Consider the following 17,457-nt stretch of genomic DNA (forward strand, 5'->3'; position numbering starts at 1 on the left):
CATACCAGAAGCATATCTCTCGATTACCAAGGCGGAGCCCTTCCGGCCACAGTGACGCAGTTGATACCTTTATATAAATTCACAGACAAAGACCCTTTGCCACCGGGCCAAACACAACATTTATTCTACTATAAGTGCACTTCATCGGCGTCGCGGATCGCTCAGTCGTGGATCATCGATGGATAGAAGTCTCAATATGAGAAAGACACGGAACGTTTTTGAAGGCCTCGTGGCGTTTCCGATTACTCCTACGGATTCGGATGGCATCGTCAATACTGCCGCACTCGGTCGAATTCTTGAGAGGCTGGATATTCCGGGGGTTGATTCGATTGGATTGTTGGGGAGTACGGGGACCTACATGTATCTGACAAGAGAACAACGCAAGCGGGCATTGTACGCGGCCACACAAACTCTGCAAGACAGAAAACCCCTTATTGTTTCTGTCGGTGCACTTCGTACAGATGATGCACAGGAATTGGCCAAGGATGCTGAAGAGGCGGGGGCCGATGGGCTGCTACTGGCACCGGTCTCGTACAATCCGTTGAGTGAAGAGGAAGTCTACCAGCATTACGAGTCGATCACTGGTTCAACCACGTTGCCGTTCTGTATCTACAACACTCCGAGCACGACGCACTTTACCTTCAGTGACACACTCCTTGTTCGCATTGCAGGGCTGCCAAATGTCGTTGCGCTTAAGCAACCCGCGCCTGCTTCTGAGGCGAAAGAAAGACATGAAGCACTTCGTGCCAAGCTGCCGTCTGGCTTTTCTGTCGGATACAGCGCGGACTGGCTGGTGGCTGACTCGCTATTGGCAGGAGGCTCTGCATGGTACAGTGTGATTGCGGGAGTACTCCCCGCCCCATCGGTCGCGCTGATGGCTGCCACTCGCAACGGGGATAATATCGAAGTGCGGCGTATCTCGGCTCTTTTTCAGCCAATGTGGGACCTATTCGAAGAGCTTGGTGACCTCAAGGTGGCTTTCGCACTGGCTAATGAGCTTGGCCTTTGCAAAGCAGCGCCCCCTCGGCCGATTCTCCCCATAGCTGCTGCACATCACAGTCGGATTCGCTCAGCGTTGGCAACGCTAAATGAAGGTATGAAGGGGATGTCTGGGACAATATGAAGCGAGTTCAAGAGTCTGGTCATGTTGGTCGGTGGTTGTACGTAACACGACCTCTTAACTAAGTGAGCAACGTGAAGTATTTTTCAATCCTGCAAGAAGCAGACCTCGTAAGGAGTCGCGACTTGGCAAATTCGATTTGGCTCGGAACCAATAAGGCTCAGGTTCAGAACCATGATTTTGGGGTTGGGGTTAGGGTTCGACTAAAGGATCCTTGGAGTCGAACCCCAGATTCCCCGAATAAGTAAGCAGAGGATACAAAAGGTTGTGCATGTTTCCTGTTGGTGGAATTAGTATTGTGTGTCTATGTACCAGGTATAGACTGGTGTTTGGCTGATTAGATTAGGTTAATATAGGTTAATAGAGTCAGTTATATATCTAAATGCTAGTTTATATCGAGATTAATAGAATTTCTATATTGAACTATTTTATACACTCAGTTCTTATAATCTTGTTATTTTAATCCTGTGAAATAGTCCGGTATTAAGAATAGTCTTTCCATATAGCTTCGTAGAGTCTAATTTAGAATTTTATCTAAGAATAGGCTTTTGGTAGATAATCTATAGACTGTAGATCTAACCCGCAGATTTATAGATTTGGATTTTGGATACAATGTCCAAACGTAACCCATGGGTACGGGTTCTTATATTGGACCCGAACCCGACTCATATACTCAGTAGAATTCCAACTTTCTATTCAACGCGTGACTTTGATAAATTAGACATTCTTGGTAGTATGGCTGGTATTTTAATTATCTAAGAAATTGAGGCACGTTGAAAACGCGTGTGGTGGTAGCTTGTTTACCGAGTACGTTATATCAGTATTTTTTATATAAGCGCGGGACAAAAGAAGTAAATAGGGACCAACAGTTGGTGAGAATACATGACTTTCCAAAAGTAAGTATGTTGGATAAATGCCCCGTGTGTCATTGACAGTATGCCGGAAATTGCCATAACCGATAACCATTTCATATTCTCGTGAATTTAAATCACTAATCGGGCAAATTTGCTGCTTGAGACTAGCTTGGGCGTGAATGTTACTTAAGCATCAGGGAGTCCACCGGTGTCATATCCAGCAGTATCATTCTGGTGCATCCCTCTTTTTTTCCTTGGATGGCTCGCATGAGCCCCCCAACCCCCAGCCTGGACCAGACTGGCTTGCAGATTGCTTTCAAGTTGATTCTGTGCAATCCGACCATGCGAGGGAACTGCGAGATCAGAGGGTTCGCTTACTATATTGCAGCTCTCAAACCTCGCGGAAATAACCACAAGAACAGTACCTAGGTCATTTCCAACTAAGTCACATTGCTTGCATCCGAGTTGAAAAAGTCAAGATTACTACGATATCCTCCGTATCTTCACCTTCAAATGCGTAGAATACCTTATGTTAAAAATGAGTACTGAACCCAATATGAATCGAACCTTCCTACCTGCCCTAGATGCTAATATAGAAATCGAATCTGGTAACTAACGAGAATTCCAAGCAATTTGCCTGTCCCAACGTGCCAAATCGCTATTGAGTCTGGCCTCAATGCTACTATATATGAGTATGACACCGAAATCGATTGCGGCATGCCTTTCCAGGAGTTATTGCAGTCCGGTCTTATACTCCACCCATTGCGATTCACAAACAATGAGAACACATTGTAATCAAGACGAAACTGGCTATTAAGTCGTTCGATGTGTAAAGGACTAAGGTTGCCTTTTCGTGAAACGAACCCCAGTGAATAACCAGCTAGTTTAATAAGAGAACAAACATCTGCAGTATGTACATTGATGACCTGAAAGCCATTTGTACGACTGATACATAGAGTTGACTTTAAAAGCTGAATAGGTCAGTATTCTAGCTAAAATTGAAATGACTTTGACATTATTTAGGACAGCAGTAGGCCCTACACAACCGCGTGATTTTGCCTACCATGAAAGCAATCTTTTGTATGTCAATTACACCGCGTTAATCAGAAATTCTAGCTTTTTTGTACGGCCATAATCCCTTTATTTTTCCACACTATTGATTGCCACAGTATGTGCTGTACGTATGAAACATTTAGTCTCACTACTTTGTTCTCAGCCTGTTACATTAATTAAGCTGTTTAGCACACAAGAACTCGGGAGGATTTCACAGATCTAGTTCATCGTTGTGCCGATAATGGGATTTCTACAACCGCGGCTTTGATCGTTGCAGATCGTACGCGTCCCAGTCCACCGGGTGTTTGGCCTGGAACTTGTTTACACCGTAGGATCCGTCCGCATCAGGCTTCATCATCTCATCGAACAACTCCTTGATCCCCCTCGCCTGCTCATCTTTTCCACCATGCACCCATGCAAGCCTCACCAAATCCTTCGACATCCGGGATGCTGCTGATGAAGCGATTTTAAGTCGGGTCAGAAAGCCATCTAACACTATGGATAGCTGCTCGGGATCTTCCGCAACCTCCACGACGAGCCCTCGTGTCTTGAGTTCAGCCGCTGTCACCGACCGCGCAGACAGCATGGCTTCTCGAGCGAAAGGAATCCCCCATTCTCGAATGACATATTTGGAGATGGTCGCTGGGCACAGGCCCAGCTTTACTTCGCTCAGGGTTACGCTCGTGGCTTTAACGGCCAGTCGAATGTCGCAGGCAAACGCAAGCCCGACACCACCACCAAATGCAGGCCCGTTCAGACACGCGATGGTTACTTTGGGACTCTGGTCGATAGCTTCCAGGAGATTGACAAGCCTGTCATATTGTGTGTCGCTTGTTGACCCTCCCTGGGCCACGGGGGTACTTCCTTTGGCTAGATTCATTCCCGTGCAGAAGAACTTCCCGTTGCCAGTGAGAATGATGCGGGTGATTGATGGGTCCGCATTGGCGTTCTTGATTACTGTTGTGAGTTCATCGGTCAATGCCGCAGAGAGAGCGTTGCCGTTCTTTGGACGGTTCAAAGTGATTTTCAAATTCACACCGCTGCGGGACAGGAGTAGTCCTTCGTTTTCTCCGACGACCGTCCACTGCAGGTTAATTGCATTCGCCGATTGTTGAGTCAACTTGTGCTTCACGACCAACGCTGCTCCCGCGCGGCTGGAGTTTGATTTCGTCAGTCGCTCCGATATCCAGGCCCCGGTCTCTGCCAGTTTCAACAAGTCTACTCCCGTATCGACTCCAGACTTCTGAAACATATAGACTAGATCCTCTGACGCTACATTACCCTTTGCCCCAGGAGCAAACGGGCAGCCACCAAGCCCAGCCACGCTGCTGTCAAATACCCGAACACCACACCTGTAGGCTTCCCACACATTCGCTGCCGCTCCCCCGTAAGTATCATGGAAATGGCCTGCGAGTTGCTCGAGCGGTATGTCATTCTCCTTGAGATATGTAACAAGGCGGCGGACCTCGAGAGGAGTGCCCACTCCCAAGGTATCGCCGAGGCTCACTTCGTAGCACCCAGCCTCCAGGAGTGTCTTTGCACACCGGAGCACCGAGGAGGTCGGCGTCGGGCCGTCATACGGGTCTGCGAATACACACGATACATAGCTGGAATCATTAGATGAAGCTGGATTCTCGGTCGTTTCTCGACTCACCCTCGGACCGCAATGTTAGCGTTCACTGCAGCAGATGCCACTTGCTTCGCTCTCGCCAGACCCTCTTCGACCGTGCTATTTATGTTGGCTCGACTAAACCCCTCTGTGGCGCTGACAAAGACCGCAACCTCTTTGACCCCATGCTGGACGGCGATCTGAAAGCCTTTGAGGTTCGGCACAAGAACCGGCAGACGGAGGTCCGAGGTGCGTAATAATTGCTGAATCATTGGATTTTGCAAGACCTGCCGACAATCTGCCAGCTGAGGGATTGCTCGAGGGGAGACGACCGAGGTTAATTCGATGGTCTGGAGTCCTGTTGCTCGTAGTCGACGAATCAGCTCTAGTTTGGTCGTCGTGTCCACTGGGTCGCGAATATTCTGGAGTCCATCGCGGGGCCCGACCTCGACTATTCGTACGGATGGTGAGGCTGATGACATTGTGTTTGATTCATCCATACTGTTAATGTGCTATTTTGCGCGGATTAGGGCTGCGGATATAGTTGTGGGCAATCCGTTCCCCGGACCGCTCTTCTTCCCCGGATCTCCGGCTGCCGGACCCCGGACCGACTCTGAGAGGCCCGCTTATGTATGCTCTGTGATTGGTTTGCTCTGATCTATCTTACTACTAGTACTACCAAGTACACACTAGTAGTAGAGTACTAATGGGGATACCACAGAAGACGCTGTGCTCTACAGTCTAGCCCTAATATGCCGCTCTTTTACCAGCCGATTCCCAATCTCCCGCATGACGTGCTTCTGGTGCTTGCCACTGCCAGTCTTGGGAAAGTCGTCTCCCATTCCATGCTCTCCCAACCAGAACACATGCTGGGGGGTCTTGTGACGACCGAGCTTGTCACTGACCCATTGTCTGACTTCGGGATCCGAGAGTCTCTGGCACCCCACAGCAGCTTTCAAGAAGCATCCAACAACCTCTCCGTATCGCTCGTCCTTAATGGCGATGACGCTGGCTTCGCTGATAGAGGGGTGCGACATCAGCTGATCCTCAATCTCCCGGGGGAAAATATTCTCCCCCCCTAATTATTCCATGAGCGATTGATTCAGTCTGAAGGCCTCTCGTAACCGAACCACTCACCTCGAATGATAATGTCCTTGATGCGACCGGTGATGTGCCCGTATCCCTGCTCATCCAGCAAGACTTCGTCCCCGGTGTGCATCCAGAGCACCCCATTTTCATCCCTCCTCATCACGTCCCTCGTCTTTTCCTCATTTCGAAAATATCCTTTCTGCAATGCGTAGCCGCTGACGCACAGCTCGCCTCTTTGACCTCTGGGCACAATCCGGCCCGTCTGGTCAATTACTTTCACCGCGGTATGAGGCATCACTCTACCAATAGTGGCAGTCCGCTTCTCCTCCGGATCATCCAAGGACGTAATAAAGTTCACCGGGCTTGTCTCTGTCATTCCATACGCAATGAGCATCTTATCGCACCCCATCAGCTCACGCAGCTGGCTCATTAGGTTCTGGGACACCGCTGATCCCGATGCCAGTCCGGTCCTGAGGCGTCGTGGCCGCTGTCCTGTTTTTGCAATGACCTCCAATTCAGCTACAAACATCGTAGGCACTCCTAGGATTACCGTGGCGTCCTCGCTCATAACGGCGTCCACAACGCTACTGGCGCGGAAATGATCCGACGGGAAGAGGATAGAGCTTCCGTAGCAGAATGCGGCTAGCAGACCCATGACGAGGCCAAAACAGTGGAATAAAGGCGGGCCACAACAGACGACATCCTCCGGTGTGAGGCGCATGGCGTTGCCGACGAAACGTGCATTGTTGATGATGTTGCTGCTGGGATATTAGCTGTCGTTGTAGTGTCTCGGGGTCAGACGTACATATTGGTTAACATAGCGGCTTTGGGGGAGCCCGTCGTACCTGGGACACGGTCAGAAAGGATGAGTGGAGTTGGGTCACCGATTTACCGACCGGATGTGAACTGCAAGTTCAGCACATCTTCCGGTGCAAGGCCCCGCTCTGATTGTGCAAGCAGCGCATCTCCCTCGTGCACTGTACTGCTCCTCGCCGTGAATTGTGCATATGACTCTAACATGACGCCTGGCGCACCACCAACATCCCCCCTCAAGCAAACCACCCCTCGAAGCTCTGGGAGCTCTGGATTGCGGTCTTGATGACCATGGAGAACCCCGATATGGCCAGCTAGGCTTCGAGATCCGATACGAGGTGCAATGAAGACCAGCTTGCAGCCTAGTGTTGATCGTCAGCGTATACCCTTGTCAATTTATCGCGATTGAGTGTGGCCAGATCCATACAGCTTCGGTGCACGGCGTTCTTCAACTCCTCCGGGGTGTACGTAGTGTTCAGCACGACAACCGGACACCCAATTCGTGCTGCCCCCATGAAGACCTCCACGTATTCGGAACTGTTCCCATCCATGATTCCTATACCATCCCCATGTTTGAGACCCATCTCTAACAGTGCCTTTGCTACCGCTTTACTTCGAGTCGCCAGGTCGCGATAGGACAGTCGGACGGATTGCCAAGGGACAACCACGGCCGGACGATCACCGTAGCGACCCGCCTGTTCGTGAATGAGATCGCATAAAGTTGTATTTGTCAGGAGCTCGGGCTCTTTGGGGCCGTGGATGAGCGATAACTGGGCCGCCATGATGGAACTTTGTAAGGAAATGAGAGGCGTACTCTGTCTCGGCTAAGGTCAGGTGAGCAGAGGGAGGGCGAGTCCGTCCAATCTATACAGATCCCTCGGAGAAGCACACATTCTAGCAAATAGAATACATCTTTAATAATTTCCTCCTTGCCCGGCAAGCGGGGAACTGCATGTGGAGGTGCTGTCCGGTCTCCACCCCCACAGCCCTGGACGGACGACCACCGGGATTCGGACCGGGCAGCGGAATCGAAGCTGTGCGCTCTAGCGTGACTTAATCAAAACAACAAGAGCTCTTCCATTAACCGTTGCATTGTAACGTTCAACCATCACCATCTTCGCTATTGCTTATCATGCCTGCCACATCACTGTTTCCCGTAGTCAACTCCCGCCTCGACCTCCGAGGGGAACAGTTCCAACAGAACAAAGCCAGATGGGAGCCCGTTCTGGAGCGATTCGAAGATGCCTTGCAGCAAGTCAGTGCAGAGGGCAACGATGTTTCACTGAGACGGCACCAAAGCAGGGGCCAGTTGTTGCGCAAGTCAACCAATCCCCGTATCGAAGCTGTGCGACTAACCATGTGTAGCCCGAGACAGAGTGGCCCTTCTTTTGGACCAGGATTCCCCGTTTCTGGAAGTGGGATCCTTCGCAGGCTTCGGCAATGAGGACTCGACGCCCTGTGCGAACTTGATTGCAGGAATAGGCAATGTCAGGTTGGTCTTTCTCGCTATCATTTGCCAGAAGCTTTTTCATTGAGTAACTGTTAGTGGGCGGCCAACCTTTGTCATGTCGCATATCCCAACCCAGAGTGGCGGCGCCTGGAATGAAATGACTGGTGTGTATGAAGCTGTCAAATCTCAACGACGGGTAGATAAATCTGACAGACCGAAGTCGTGAAGGTAAACCGGGTGATGGAGATTGCCTTCGAGAATGACCTACCTCTTATTTCATTAGTCCAATCGGTAACACAGTCTCGTCCAGTCCGCTCATCCGTGAAGTCTAATGTGTGTAGGCGGGTGTCTTTCTTCCCCAGCAGTTCCGAGTATTCCACAAGGGCGGCCAGCTCTTCCGTGATCTCGCAGTCCGCACTGCGCACGGAAAGCCGTCGTGTGCGATTGTGTTTGGCTCCTCAACTGCCGGCGGTGCCTATCATCCTGCGCTCTCAGACTATACGATTTTTGTCGAAAACCAAGCCCAGGCATTCCTTGGAGGTCCCCCACTGGTGAAGATGGCTACTGGGGAGGTGATTGGGGCCGAGGAATTGGGCGGAGCCAGGGTTCACGCGACGATGACTGGCCTGGCTGACCAGATTGCGGTGGACGAGTGTGTATACCCTTCATGCGATCCCAACCGGGTACTGACAAGGGGCATAGGTTTGACGCCATTGTCAAGGCTCGGGAATGGGTTGCCTCACTCCACGAACGATCCCCGCTGTTGCCTGGGCTGATCCCACCTGTCGCTCCACGGTATCCCGTTGAAGATCTCCTATCGATTGTGAACCCGGATATCCGCAAACCTTTCGACATGCAGGAGGTATTGCTGCGAATTGTTGATGATTCGCGTCTATCCCTGTTCAAACCCAAGTATGGACCGAATATGATAACAGCCTGGGCGCATATTTTAGGTATGTCTTCCACAATGCAAACCTGTGGGATACCTTTAACATGGACTAGGCTCTCCCGTCGGTATCGTCGCGAACCAAATCTCAGTAATCAATCCTAACGAAGCAGCCAAGACAGCGCAGTTTATTCGCATGTGTAATCAACAGTACGAGCCTGAACTTGTTTTTTGACGTCAATTCTTTATATACTAACTTTCTAGAAACACGCCCATTATCTTCCTCCACAACGTCACTGGCTTCATGGTCGGCGCCAAAGCCGAGCACGCCGGAATCATCAAAATGGGCGCCCAGCTGGTCTCGGCCGTCAGTTGCTCTACCGTGCCCCATATCTCCATTATCCTAGGCGCGTCCTACGGAGCAGGGAACTATGCCATGTGCGGTCGATCCTACAAACCTCGCTTTCTATTTACCTGGCCCACCGGCCGCTGCAGTGTGATGGGCCCTGATCAGCTATCGGGGGTGATGGAGACGGTGCGGATTTCAAGCGCCAAGTCCAAGGGTGAGGTGCTGTCGCCGGAGGAATTGAAGAAACAGGTGCAGTCATTCAGGGATGCCGCTCAGCGGGACAGTGAGTGCTACGCGACAAGTTCGATGTTAATTGACGATGGCGTTATTGACCCCAGAGATACGCGAGATGTGCTGGGGATGTGTTTGGAGGTCGTGGCTCTGCCGGGGGTGCAGGGGACGGAGACGCATAAACTTTTGGCTAGGATTTAGATCTTCTCCTCAAGATTGTTAAGAAATGTAGCTTGGATATGAAACACCTATCAATGCAGGATATTATATTGTACTACGTCAGCTCCTCGCAACCCGCACGAGCAACCAAGTTGTCAGGTAGATGATACCATCCAACATTCATAGAACACTTCTCAGATTAGGAATCCTATTCTCGATTACCCTGGACGAGAACAGCTCGTTTCTTGGAGAACGTGGGATGTTCGTGGTGTGGACGGTCCGGTGGCTCGAAATCGGACCGATCCGGACCAGGAGCGGCATCTTCAGTCCCGGGGGCAACGGAACAAACGGAGAATGAACTTCCAGTGATTTTAATAATAGGTATGTAGCCCTGTCCACTGCCGCCTTGCTACCGTATACATTCATAAGCAGATACACCATGGTATCACTCACGACAATGAATGGGCCAATCCAAGGTGCCTCACCCGTCCGACACCCTCTCTTTGTTGCACCTTCTCCAGTCGGAGCGGATGGCCGTCCGATTATCCGAAAGGTGCTGATTGCCAACCGTGGAGAGATTGCCTGTCGTGTTATTCAAACCTGTCGAAAACTGAATATTACATCTGTTGCTGTTTACGTGGATGAGTGCGGCCACCACCCTCTGGAACTACGAGAGCAGAACTAACCTCAACCAGAGATGCCTCATCCGGCCATATCAAAGACGCGGATGAGGCCGTCCGGATTGGCAGCATCGAGAAAGGCCAGCGGAATCCCTTCCTTGATATCGAGTTGCTCGTCAAAACGGCTCTGTCGGTCGGTGCGGACTCCATTCATCCAGGATACGGCTACCTGAGCGAGAACGCCGAGTTTGCGACTCGTGTGCGAGATGCTGGCCTGATCTTCATCGGACCCAGTGCCAGCGCCATGTCGACGTTGGGCGACAAACGGACAGCGAAGGACTACCTGCGAGAGCATGCGCAGGATGTACCTCTCATCCCCGGATACTCGGGATCCAGCCAAGATGCGACAGAGCTAGCGAAGGTTGCAGCCGAGATTGGATTTCCGGTGATGCTGAAGGCCTCGGCAGGGGGTGGAGGTAAAGGCATGCGCATTATCCGCGAGGAGAAACAATTGCAGTCTGAGCTGCAGCGAGCGCAGTCTGAGGCGCAGCGATCCTTCGGGTCGGCGGATTGTATCCTAGAAAAGTACATCGAGAGCAGCAAGCACGTCGAGATCCAGATCATGGGCGATAGTAACGGAGAGGTGGTCTCATTCTTTGACCGGGACTGCTCGGTGCAGCGACGACATCAGAAGGTAATTGAGGAGACTCCCTGTCCCTTTCTCACGCCAGAGACACGGCAGAAAATGAGTGCCACGGCCGTGCGGATTGCGAAACTGATCGGGTATGAGAATGCGGGGACGGTGGAGTTTGTTGTTGATGTACAGACTGGCAAGTTCTACTTTCTCGAAGTCAATGCACGGCTGCAGGTTGAGCATCCCATCACTGAAGAAGTGACGGGGGTCGATCTGGTCTCTCTGCAGTTATATGTTGCCGCAGGAGGGAGCCTGGCTGCTCTGCCCGTTGCCCAGAATGTCACTCAACAGGGCCACGCCATTGAATGCCGCCTCTGTGCCGAGGACCCTCGACGCAATTTCTTCCCGGAACACGGCAAAATTCATCTCTGGCTGCCGGCATCTGGCGTGTTAGGGCCCGGCCGAGACGTGCGCTACGAGACTGCGGTCCAAACAGGCTCCTCCGTGTCCATATACTTCGACTCTATGATCGCCAAGCTCGTCGTCTGGGCTCCCACACGGGCGTTGGCTATTGAGAAGATGGCCCAAGTTCTTTCTCATACCATCTGTGCCGGTGTGAAGACGAACCAGCTGCTTCTGCGCAGCGCGCTGTTACATCCCGCCTTCCAGGATCCAGCGTACACTACCGGATTTCTGCCTTCCTACCTGGACGAGCTGTTGCGAGAACCCTCTCACCCGGATATGGCTGAAATCCGGGCGTCTCTGTCGATTCTTCCGGGCCTGGTATTGTGCCGACTTGCAGGTCTCAATTCCGATGTCTCCAATCCGCGGCCATTCCGTAATATTCGTCGACAGTTTCGGAACCAGCGATTCGACCCAGTCAGCGCTCACTGCGAGATTGTTTCCGTGGTCGACTGGCCTTACACAGTGGCGGACGGAGTGGATGCATCAGCGCCGCTTATGTGCGTATGGCAACCAGAGGCAGCAGGCACTGCATCTACCGCTACAGAACAAGTCTATCTTCTCCCTGTCCCTGAAGCCAAGGTCTCCAAGGACGATACTACTCCTGGAGCCAGCGCCCAGTACAATGAAATTAGCAAATCACTTCGGACCGGAAAGGTCGTACCCCCTGGCAGTCCGTACACCGTCAGAGTCGAGTCGTGGACACCAGCGGAAGCAAACTTTGCAACAAGGGAGTCCTGGCTGACGAGCACAATGGAAGTATCGATCAACGGGTCTAGAATCCGGGCACACCTGGCAGTACCCTCTCGCCGCACTGACATGCTATCCGCCTCCGTTAATCGCACACAGACAGTGCTTTGCCATGTTCCTGCGATCGGTACATACGTCGAGTTCAAACGGGACACGTTGTTATCATTCATGGAAGGGCTTCGTGCGGCGGTAAAGCAGGACGACGACCAGGAGCAGCGGAATGTGACTGCGCCGATGCCATGTAAAGTGCTTTCGGTCTTGAAGAAGAATGGGGATGTGGTAAAGTCTGGGGCCAGCGTCATGGTCATCGAGAGTATGAAGATGGAGGTTACTATCACGGTGTCGGCGGACGGCCAGTTCCATTCTACTTGGAAGGAGGGTGACGCTGTCGAGGAGGGGAAGATTCTTTGTTCTATCCATTAGCATCTTAATTAGTTTAAAAAGATGTCTCCCCGAGTAGTGGCCTTGCTTGTTGTATTGGTAAGATACGATGGATTAGGGCATTTATATCTCAGGTTGAACATCCTTTCTTGAGATTACCCTTATTTCCGTCCCTGCTTACAGGAGGTATCCCGATAACCTGAACTTCCAGGCTCTGGTTTTCTGTCGGGCCCCGGCATATGGGATTACAGAGTCCTCCGTTCCAGTAACTCGAGGCCTTAGAGAAAATAATTACCGTGCAATATTGGATTACATTATGATGCCTTGCTAATACTGAGTATGTCACCCCTCCATAACATGATAGCCGGATCCCACTAGTCCCCAAATTGGGATTGGGGAAACGACATCAAAGCTTAGCCATTGTCGTTACCAAGCATTGGCCTATAACTCGCACGGGTTATCAGCCGTATATAGAGAGAGTAGTTTTCCTATCTTTGGTGATCTCTACCAGACCAACTGACACTCACCTGCCCTCCGTATCATCATCATTGATCCCGATAATATTTGCGATGAGTCTAAGAAGCTCCCCATGACGCCATTCGGCACTACGTGACGGCAGATAGTGTCCTGCTTCCCATTCCTTCGTGATACCTTTTGAGAAGCTGTATCTAAATCCCAAAACCCCTGACAAGGGCGACCTTGATCGAACCTTTGGGAATCTTACCGCTACGAGAATAAGCCGGCGTGATCCAGGCAAGAGGCATCAAGTACGGAAAAACCTTTGGTTTGAGAACAGACGTTATAAAACATCTTAATATTATCACTTTGGTAGCTCAATAGGCATGCTACATACTGTGAAAGTGTGTTGCAACGTCTGGTCAGGAGTCGCCGTCCCATCCTGAACACTGAATCTAGAAAACATAAATAATGAAGTCACTGCGAGTGATAAAGAATATAAAATTAATCACATTCTGCCAGAGATGACAAGGATATAAAAATATACCAGCAACTGTCGCTTCCATGAAAGTAATTCTAGATTATTACTCGTAAATTAGTCAAGAAGCAATGAGCTTAAAGTTAAATTACCAAGGTGGGATAGTTAGGGAAAAAGCACCAGGAAGCTGTTCTGGAGAAAGTTTAGAAAATACAGAGTTAATTATTCCAGCTCCTCCCTTTTCTCCTGCTATGTAAATTTTTTTTGTTTCTTTTTATATTAACATTAACCTTCCTTCTTTAACTTTTTTGATGCTTTCATTTCTTTAGCAATGGGGTATGGAACGAGGATATGTAGTAAGGGGGAACAGGATGTATCGCCTCCAGGGTCCGTAATAAGGCGACACAGACCAGGTAGCTCGCAAAGGCTTCTGTCTCACTATGTGTCCCATATCTGGTCATTTGAAGAGAGAAGACCCTAGTCGTGAATCCGATCGCTGCCATACAGCTGGCTGGGAGAAAGCGACCGAGTCCGTGAGAGTGGAGTTTCCGGGCCAGCGAGACGATCTGCGATGACGCCATTTGAATATCATGGGGCATACACTGGTTCATCTCGTCAGGTGGTTGTGATTGAATTAGCATACATTGTGCAAAGAGACACTCAATCCTCAAGGCCGTATGCTGTAGTATAAAGGACGCTGGGTTATTTGCGTTCGTATCAAACCCGGGCATCTCCAGAGGAAGATCTCGGATCCAGTCCTCTAGGCTCAGCTGATGCACGAGTACATCCTTTGCACATACCCCGTCCTTTGGAGATAATACGCTGCACGCATCTCCAACTGAGTTCAGGATCCAGGAGACGCTATAGAGAGAGCTCAGGGCGCGACTGGTCTTGTGATAAAGCTTGGCCTTCTGGATAAACAGAGCAGCGAGCCACTTTCGACTCCCGTCACAACGAAAGGGAACAACGGAAGGATGAAATAGGCTGAAGGAGTGAGGATTCCCTTCGATTTGATCAAAGTCACTCTCGGTGATTGAAAAGGCTGTGTCGTACCTTTCGTGAACCTGGCAGGGCCGGTAGTAGGTCAGGGCGATCTGAACGTCACGGATGTATATACACCACCAGATCCTCCGCTTCAGGCCACTCTTGGGGCATTTTGATTTCCCAACGTCTATGTCTAACCCAGTGCTTTTAGCAATAGAAAGAGCTTGAGCTAACCAGTAAGGAGCCTCCAGCGGACTGTCATTGTCCCCTTGCCAAAGCGACATCAGTAACAGCGACTGGATCTGGACCAGATGATCTTTCTCGGTTCCCACCTGGTAAGCTAGCTATATTATACGGTTAGCCGTCAGCCCCCATCCAGGTCATTAGCATCTCTACCTTTGCCCTGCTAATCATCTCTGCTTGTGCTTCAAGGCGAGACGGGTGACCAGCCTGACGTATGGTGTTGATATCAACGAATGGACAAGCAGCAGAGAGAATCGACCACATTAAGAGCGGGCTCCGGGGCGAGTCCGGGAGCTCAAGCTCAAGGTTATAGACATCATCAAAATTAATACATGGCTGTCCGGGGTAAACATAGTGAAGATATGCTTGTAGAAACTGCAGACGTATATGGTGCACCGGGAAATCGAAAATGCTCCTTTGCCTCAGGAATTCATATGTATCCAGCCCTCGTGAGTACTTGATAAATGGCCTACCTTGATGGACATTTTCATCTCCTCCCTGATCACTGGAAGTCGTGCAATCCTCGCCCAGGATGGCCAGGGCCGTGGAGACCATGTCATCGAGTGGCTCGGTCGCCGAGACCCCCTTGGTTGCTCGCATGTGTCGGCAAGGGGTGCTTCTCCACGAAGACGGAGAGACAGTCTCACTTGGGCGAAGGTTAGGACGAGTCCGTGGCCTAATAAAAAGACATATCCTGCTACATACCTGAGCGCATCCATGTTGTGGCAACGGCGACGTTTGCTGATTCAGCCTTGGGGGGATCGGGGGGTTTTCAAGACATATTCCGCACTCCCAACCTTCCTGGGATAGACTTCACCAGCCATCCTATTCGAGACAGTCCAAATGGTAGTCGGCCCGGAATTCTTTTGGCTTCGAAATGCCCGACCATTTCTCGGACTAGGATAGCATCCATTGGCACCCATAGCTGCGGGGGAGGTCTCTGACTCGATGTGCGACCGAAAATTAAAATGCCCAATTGCCATTACGTCAAAAAGCACTACCTATTTCTCTTAGTGACTAGTAATACAAGTGAACCAACTTTCGGCTCTAACAGGACTACTAAGAGTCTCTAGCACATAAATTTAGAAGACGCCGACTAAGATATATTCTTATGATTCCTTCCTCAAGTAATCTGACGCGGATACGGTGTGATTATTGTCTTCCCTCCATATCATGTCATTCCGTGCCCGTGAGCTAAACTGTCTGGTGGACGAGGAGGTTGTGGTATGGTTTATCGGACCGCATCGTCGGACCGAAGCCCGAACGCTACTTCCTCTGGGTCAATGTTGCTCTTCTCACGAAGATTGCAACTCATTTCTCTAGGCACGGAAGGTACCGGCCCCACGTTAAGAGCCAATCAGTGGACGGACACTCCTACTCCAAGCCGTTAGTTTGACCTGCATCCCGAAACCCTGCCATGCCCCTTAACCATAGAGGCACCTGAATGAATTCGCTCTTCTGCTATACATCAGCGCCTGTCTCTGTCAATTCTGCGCGATCGCACTGCCTGGGACCAGTGTGCATGGGGTCATGAATCCTGGCATCCATAGGGGCCGTGGCCTTCAAGCGAGGGTCGTGGGTGAAACTATAAACACGGTCTTGATGTCGCAGCCTCGCTCCCTCGATCCTCTGCAACTTCAGGGAATACTACAACTGAAGAAAGATATCCCACGCATGAAGCATCCGTCCGCGTGCTTCTAATATCCTCCTGCAGAATGACATCCAGCTTTGACGTCCCCTGCCAGTACAAGGCGGCGATCTACGATCAGCCTAGCACCTTGTTCACGAAAACCGTCATGGTTGACACGCTAGAGCCCGGCTTCGGCCAGGTCTTAATAAATCTGTGAATTTCACGGTCTTAACAACAATGCCTTACAAGTAAGGCCCAGTGAACAAGTGCTCAAAAATCGCTCTAGGGCCCATTCTGGTGTATGTCATTCGGACCTAAGCAATATGTTGAACTCAGTTAGTACCAAACATCCGTAGTGGACCAGTAACTGAGGAGGTAACCTTGCAACTCTGGCAGTAGAAAGCGCGCCCAGACCCCACACCTCGGGGTCAAATCGGTGGGCGTGAGGGAGTGGGAAGAATCGTCAAGTTCGGGCCGGGCTGTGAAAACCCACAGTTCAAGCTTGGAGACCGGGTTGGGGTTAAATGGGTTGCCAGCGTGTGTAGCAGTTGTCGTAAGCTACTTGCTCCCCAACGGCCGACGATGTCAGGAGTAACCCAATATAGTGGCTTGTCTTTTTTGGATGTGATAGTCTATGTGCCAAGCAGACGACAGATGGTGTGGGTGGCGCTGAGACTGGACACTGCAAGGCGCTAGACGCGCACTCAACGGGGGAACGTCATGGAGGAATAAAAATAAGCAACTGACATCGACCACCGACAGCAATTTTATGCTAGGAGCTATGGTTACGATGTGAAGTGAGGAAGCGATAGAATGGAGGAGAGAAGCAGAAGGAAAGGTGGGGGAGAGTGAAGAAGGAAGGGGAACCGGGGGATGAGAACCAGAATTGTGATATCTATCTTTTTTGAGGTGATGGTTTCTGCCGTACTCTCCACCATATCTCCGTACGTATTTAGTTTACTCTACGCGTATAATTCTACGAATGTTAAAAGACATATAGATACTGATAGCCGGATACTTGAGAGACAACAGCCAAAGCGACCTCCGTAGCATGCTTCTAAGGCTGTCCGGGGCGCGGTCCGACGATCGGCGTCCACGGACCGACAGCATCGAAATGTAGAGACAAGCTGTTTATAGTTAGAGAATAACCTCCCTTATTTTATACGCCCCTCATGTTCAAGTATATGCATTTGTGATACACGCACC

The 17,457-nt window shown here is 50.7% G+C and overlaps 5 protein-coding genes across 5 annotated transcripts; 3 read left to right on the forward strand and 2 right to left on the reverse strand.

The window, feature by feature from the left end:
• Nucleotides 1-196: 196 nt before the first annotated feature.
• ABOM_004326 (dihydrodipicolinate synthase family protein) lies at nt 197-1,123 on the forward strand (the record flags this gene model as incomplete). The annotated part of the gene is made up of 1 exon (XM_022531456.1): nt 197-1,123. One exon carries the CDS (start codon nt 197-199, stop codon nt 1,121-1,123), a length of 927 nt encoding a protein of 308 aa, XP_022391430.1.
• A 2,154-nt stretch (nt 1,124-3,277) lies between these two features.
• On the reverse strand, nt 3,278-7,320 carry ABOM_004327 (uncharacterized protein; the record flags this gene model as incomplete). Its single annotated transcript, XM_022531457.1, has 7 exons — nt 3,278-4,634; nt 4,682-5,148; nt 5,404-5,714; nt 5,774-6,483; nt 6,531-6,570; nt 6,622-6,900; nt 6,966-7,320. 7 exons carry the CDS (start codon nt 7,318-7,320, stop codon nt 3,278-3,280), a joined length of 3,519 nt encoding a protein of 1,172 aa, XP_022391431.1.
• A 594-nt stretch (nt 7,321-7,914) lies between these two features.
• Nucleotides 7,915-9,655, forward strand: ABOM_004328 (acyl-CoA carboxylase subunit beta; the record flags this gene model as incomplete). Its single annotated transcript, XM_022531458.1, has 7 exons — nt 7,915-8,030; nt 8,085-8,152; nt 8,209-8,279; nt 8,330-8,640; nt 8,691-8,941; nt 8,991-9,084; nt 9,139-9,655. Coding segments are annotated over 7 exons (1,428 nt in total), but the record flags the coding sequence as incomplete, so codon positions are not given.
• A 488-nt stretch (nt 9,656-10,143) lies between these two features.
• On the forward strand, nt 10,144-12,502 carry ABOM_004329 (acetyl/propionyl/methylcrotonyl-CoA carboxylase subunit alpha; the record flags this gene model as incomplete). Its single annotated transcript, XM_022531459.1, has 2 exons — nt 10,144-10,166; nt 10,309-12,502. The coding sequence occupies 2 exons, from the start codon at nt 10,144-10,146 to the stop codon at nt 12,500-12,502; spliced, it is 2,217 nt and encodes a 738-aa protein (XP_022391435.1).
• A 1,552-nt stretch (nt 12,503-14,054) lies between these two features.
• ABOM_004330 (fungal specific transcription factor domain-containing protein) lies at nt 14,055-15,176 on the reverse strand (the record flags this gene model as incomplete). Its single annotated transcript, XM_022531460.1, has 3 exons — nt 14,055-14,091; nt 14,448-14,722; nt 14,775-15,176. 3 exons carry the CDS (start codon nt 15,174-15,176, stop codon nt 14,055-14,057), a joined length of 714 nt encoding a protein of 237 aa, XP_022391374.1.
• Nucleotides 15,177-17,457: the final 2,281 nt, after the last annotated feature.

Source organism: Aspergillus bombycis, assembly GCF_001792695.1.
Source record: "Aspergillus bombycis strain NRRL26010 chromosome Unknown contig00021, whole genome shotgun sequence".
Classification (NCBI taxonomy): domain Eukaryota; kingdom Fungi; phylum Ascomycota; class Eurotiomycetes; order Eurotiales; family Aspergillaceae; genus Aspergillus; species Aspergillus bombycis.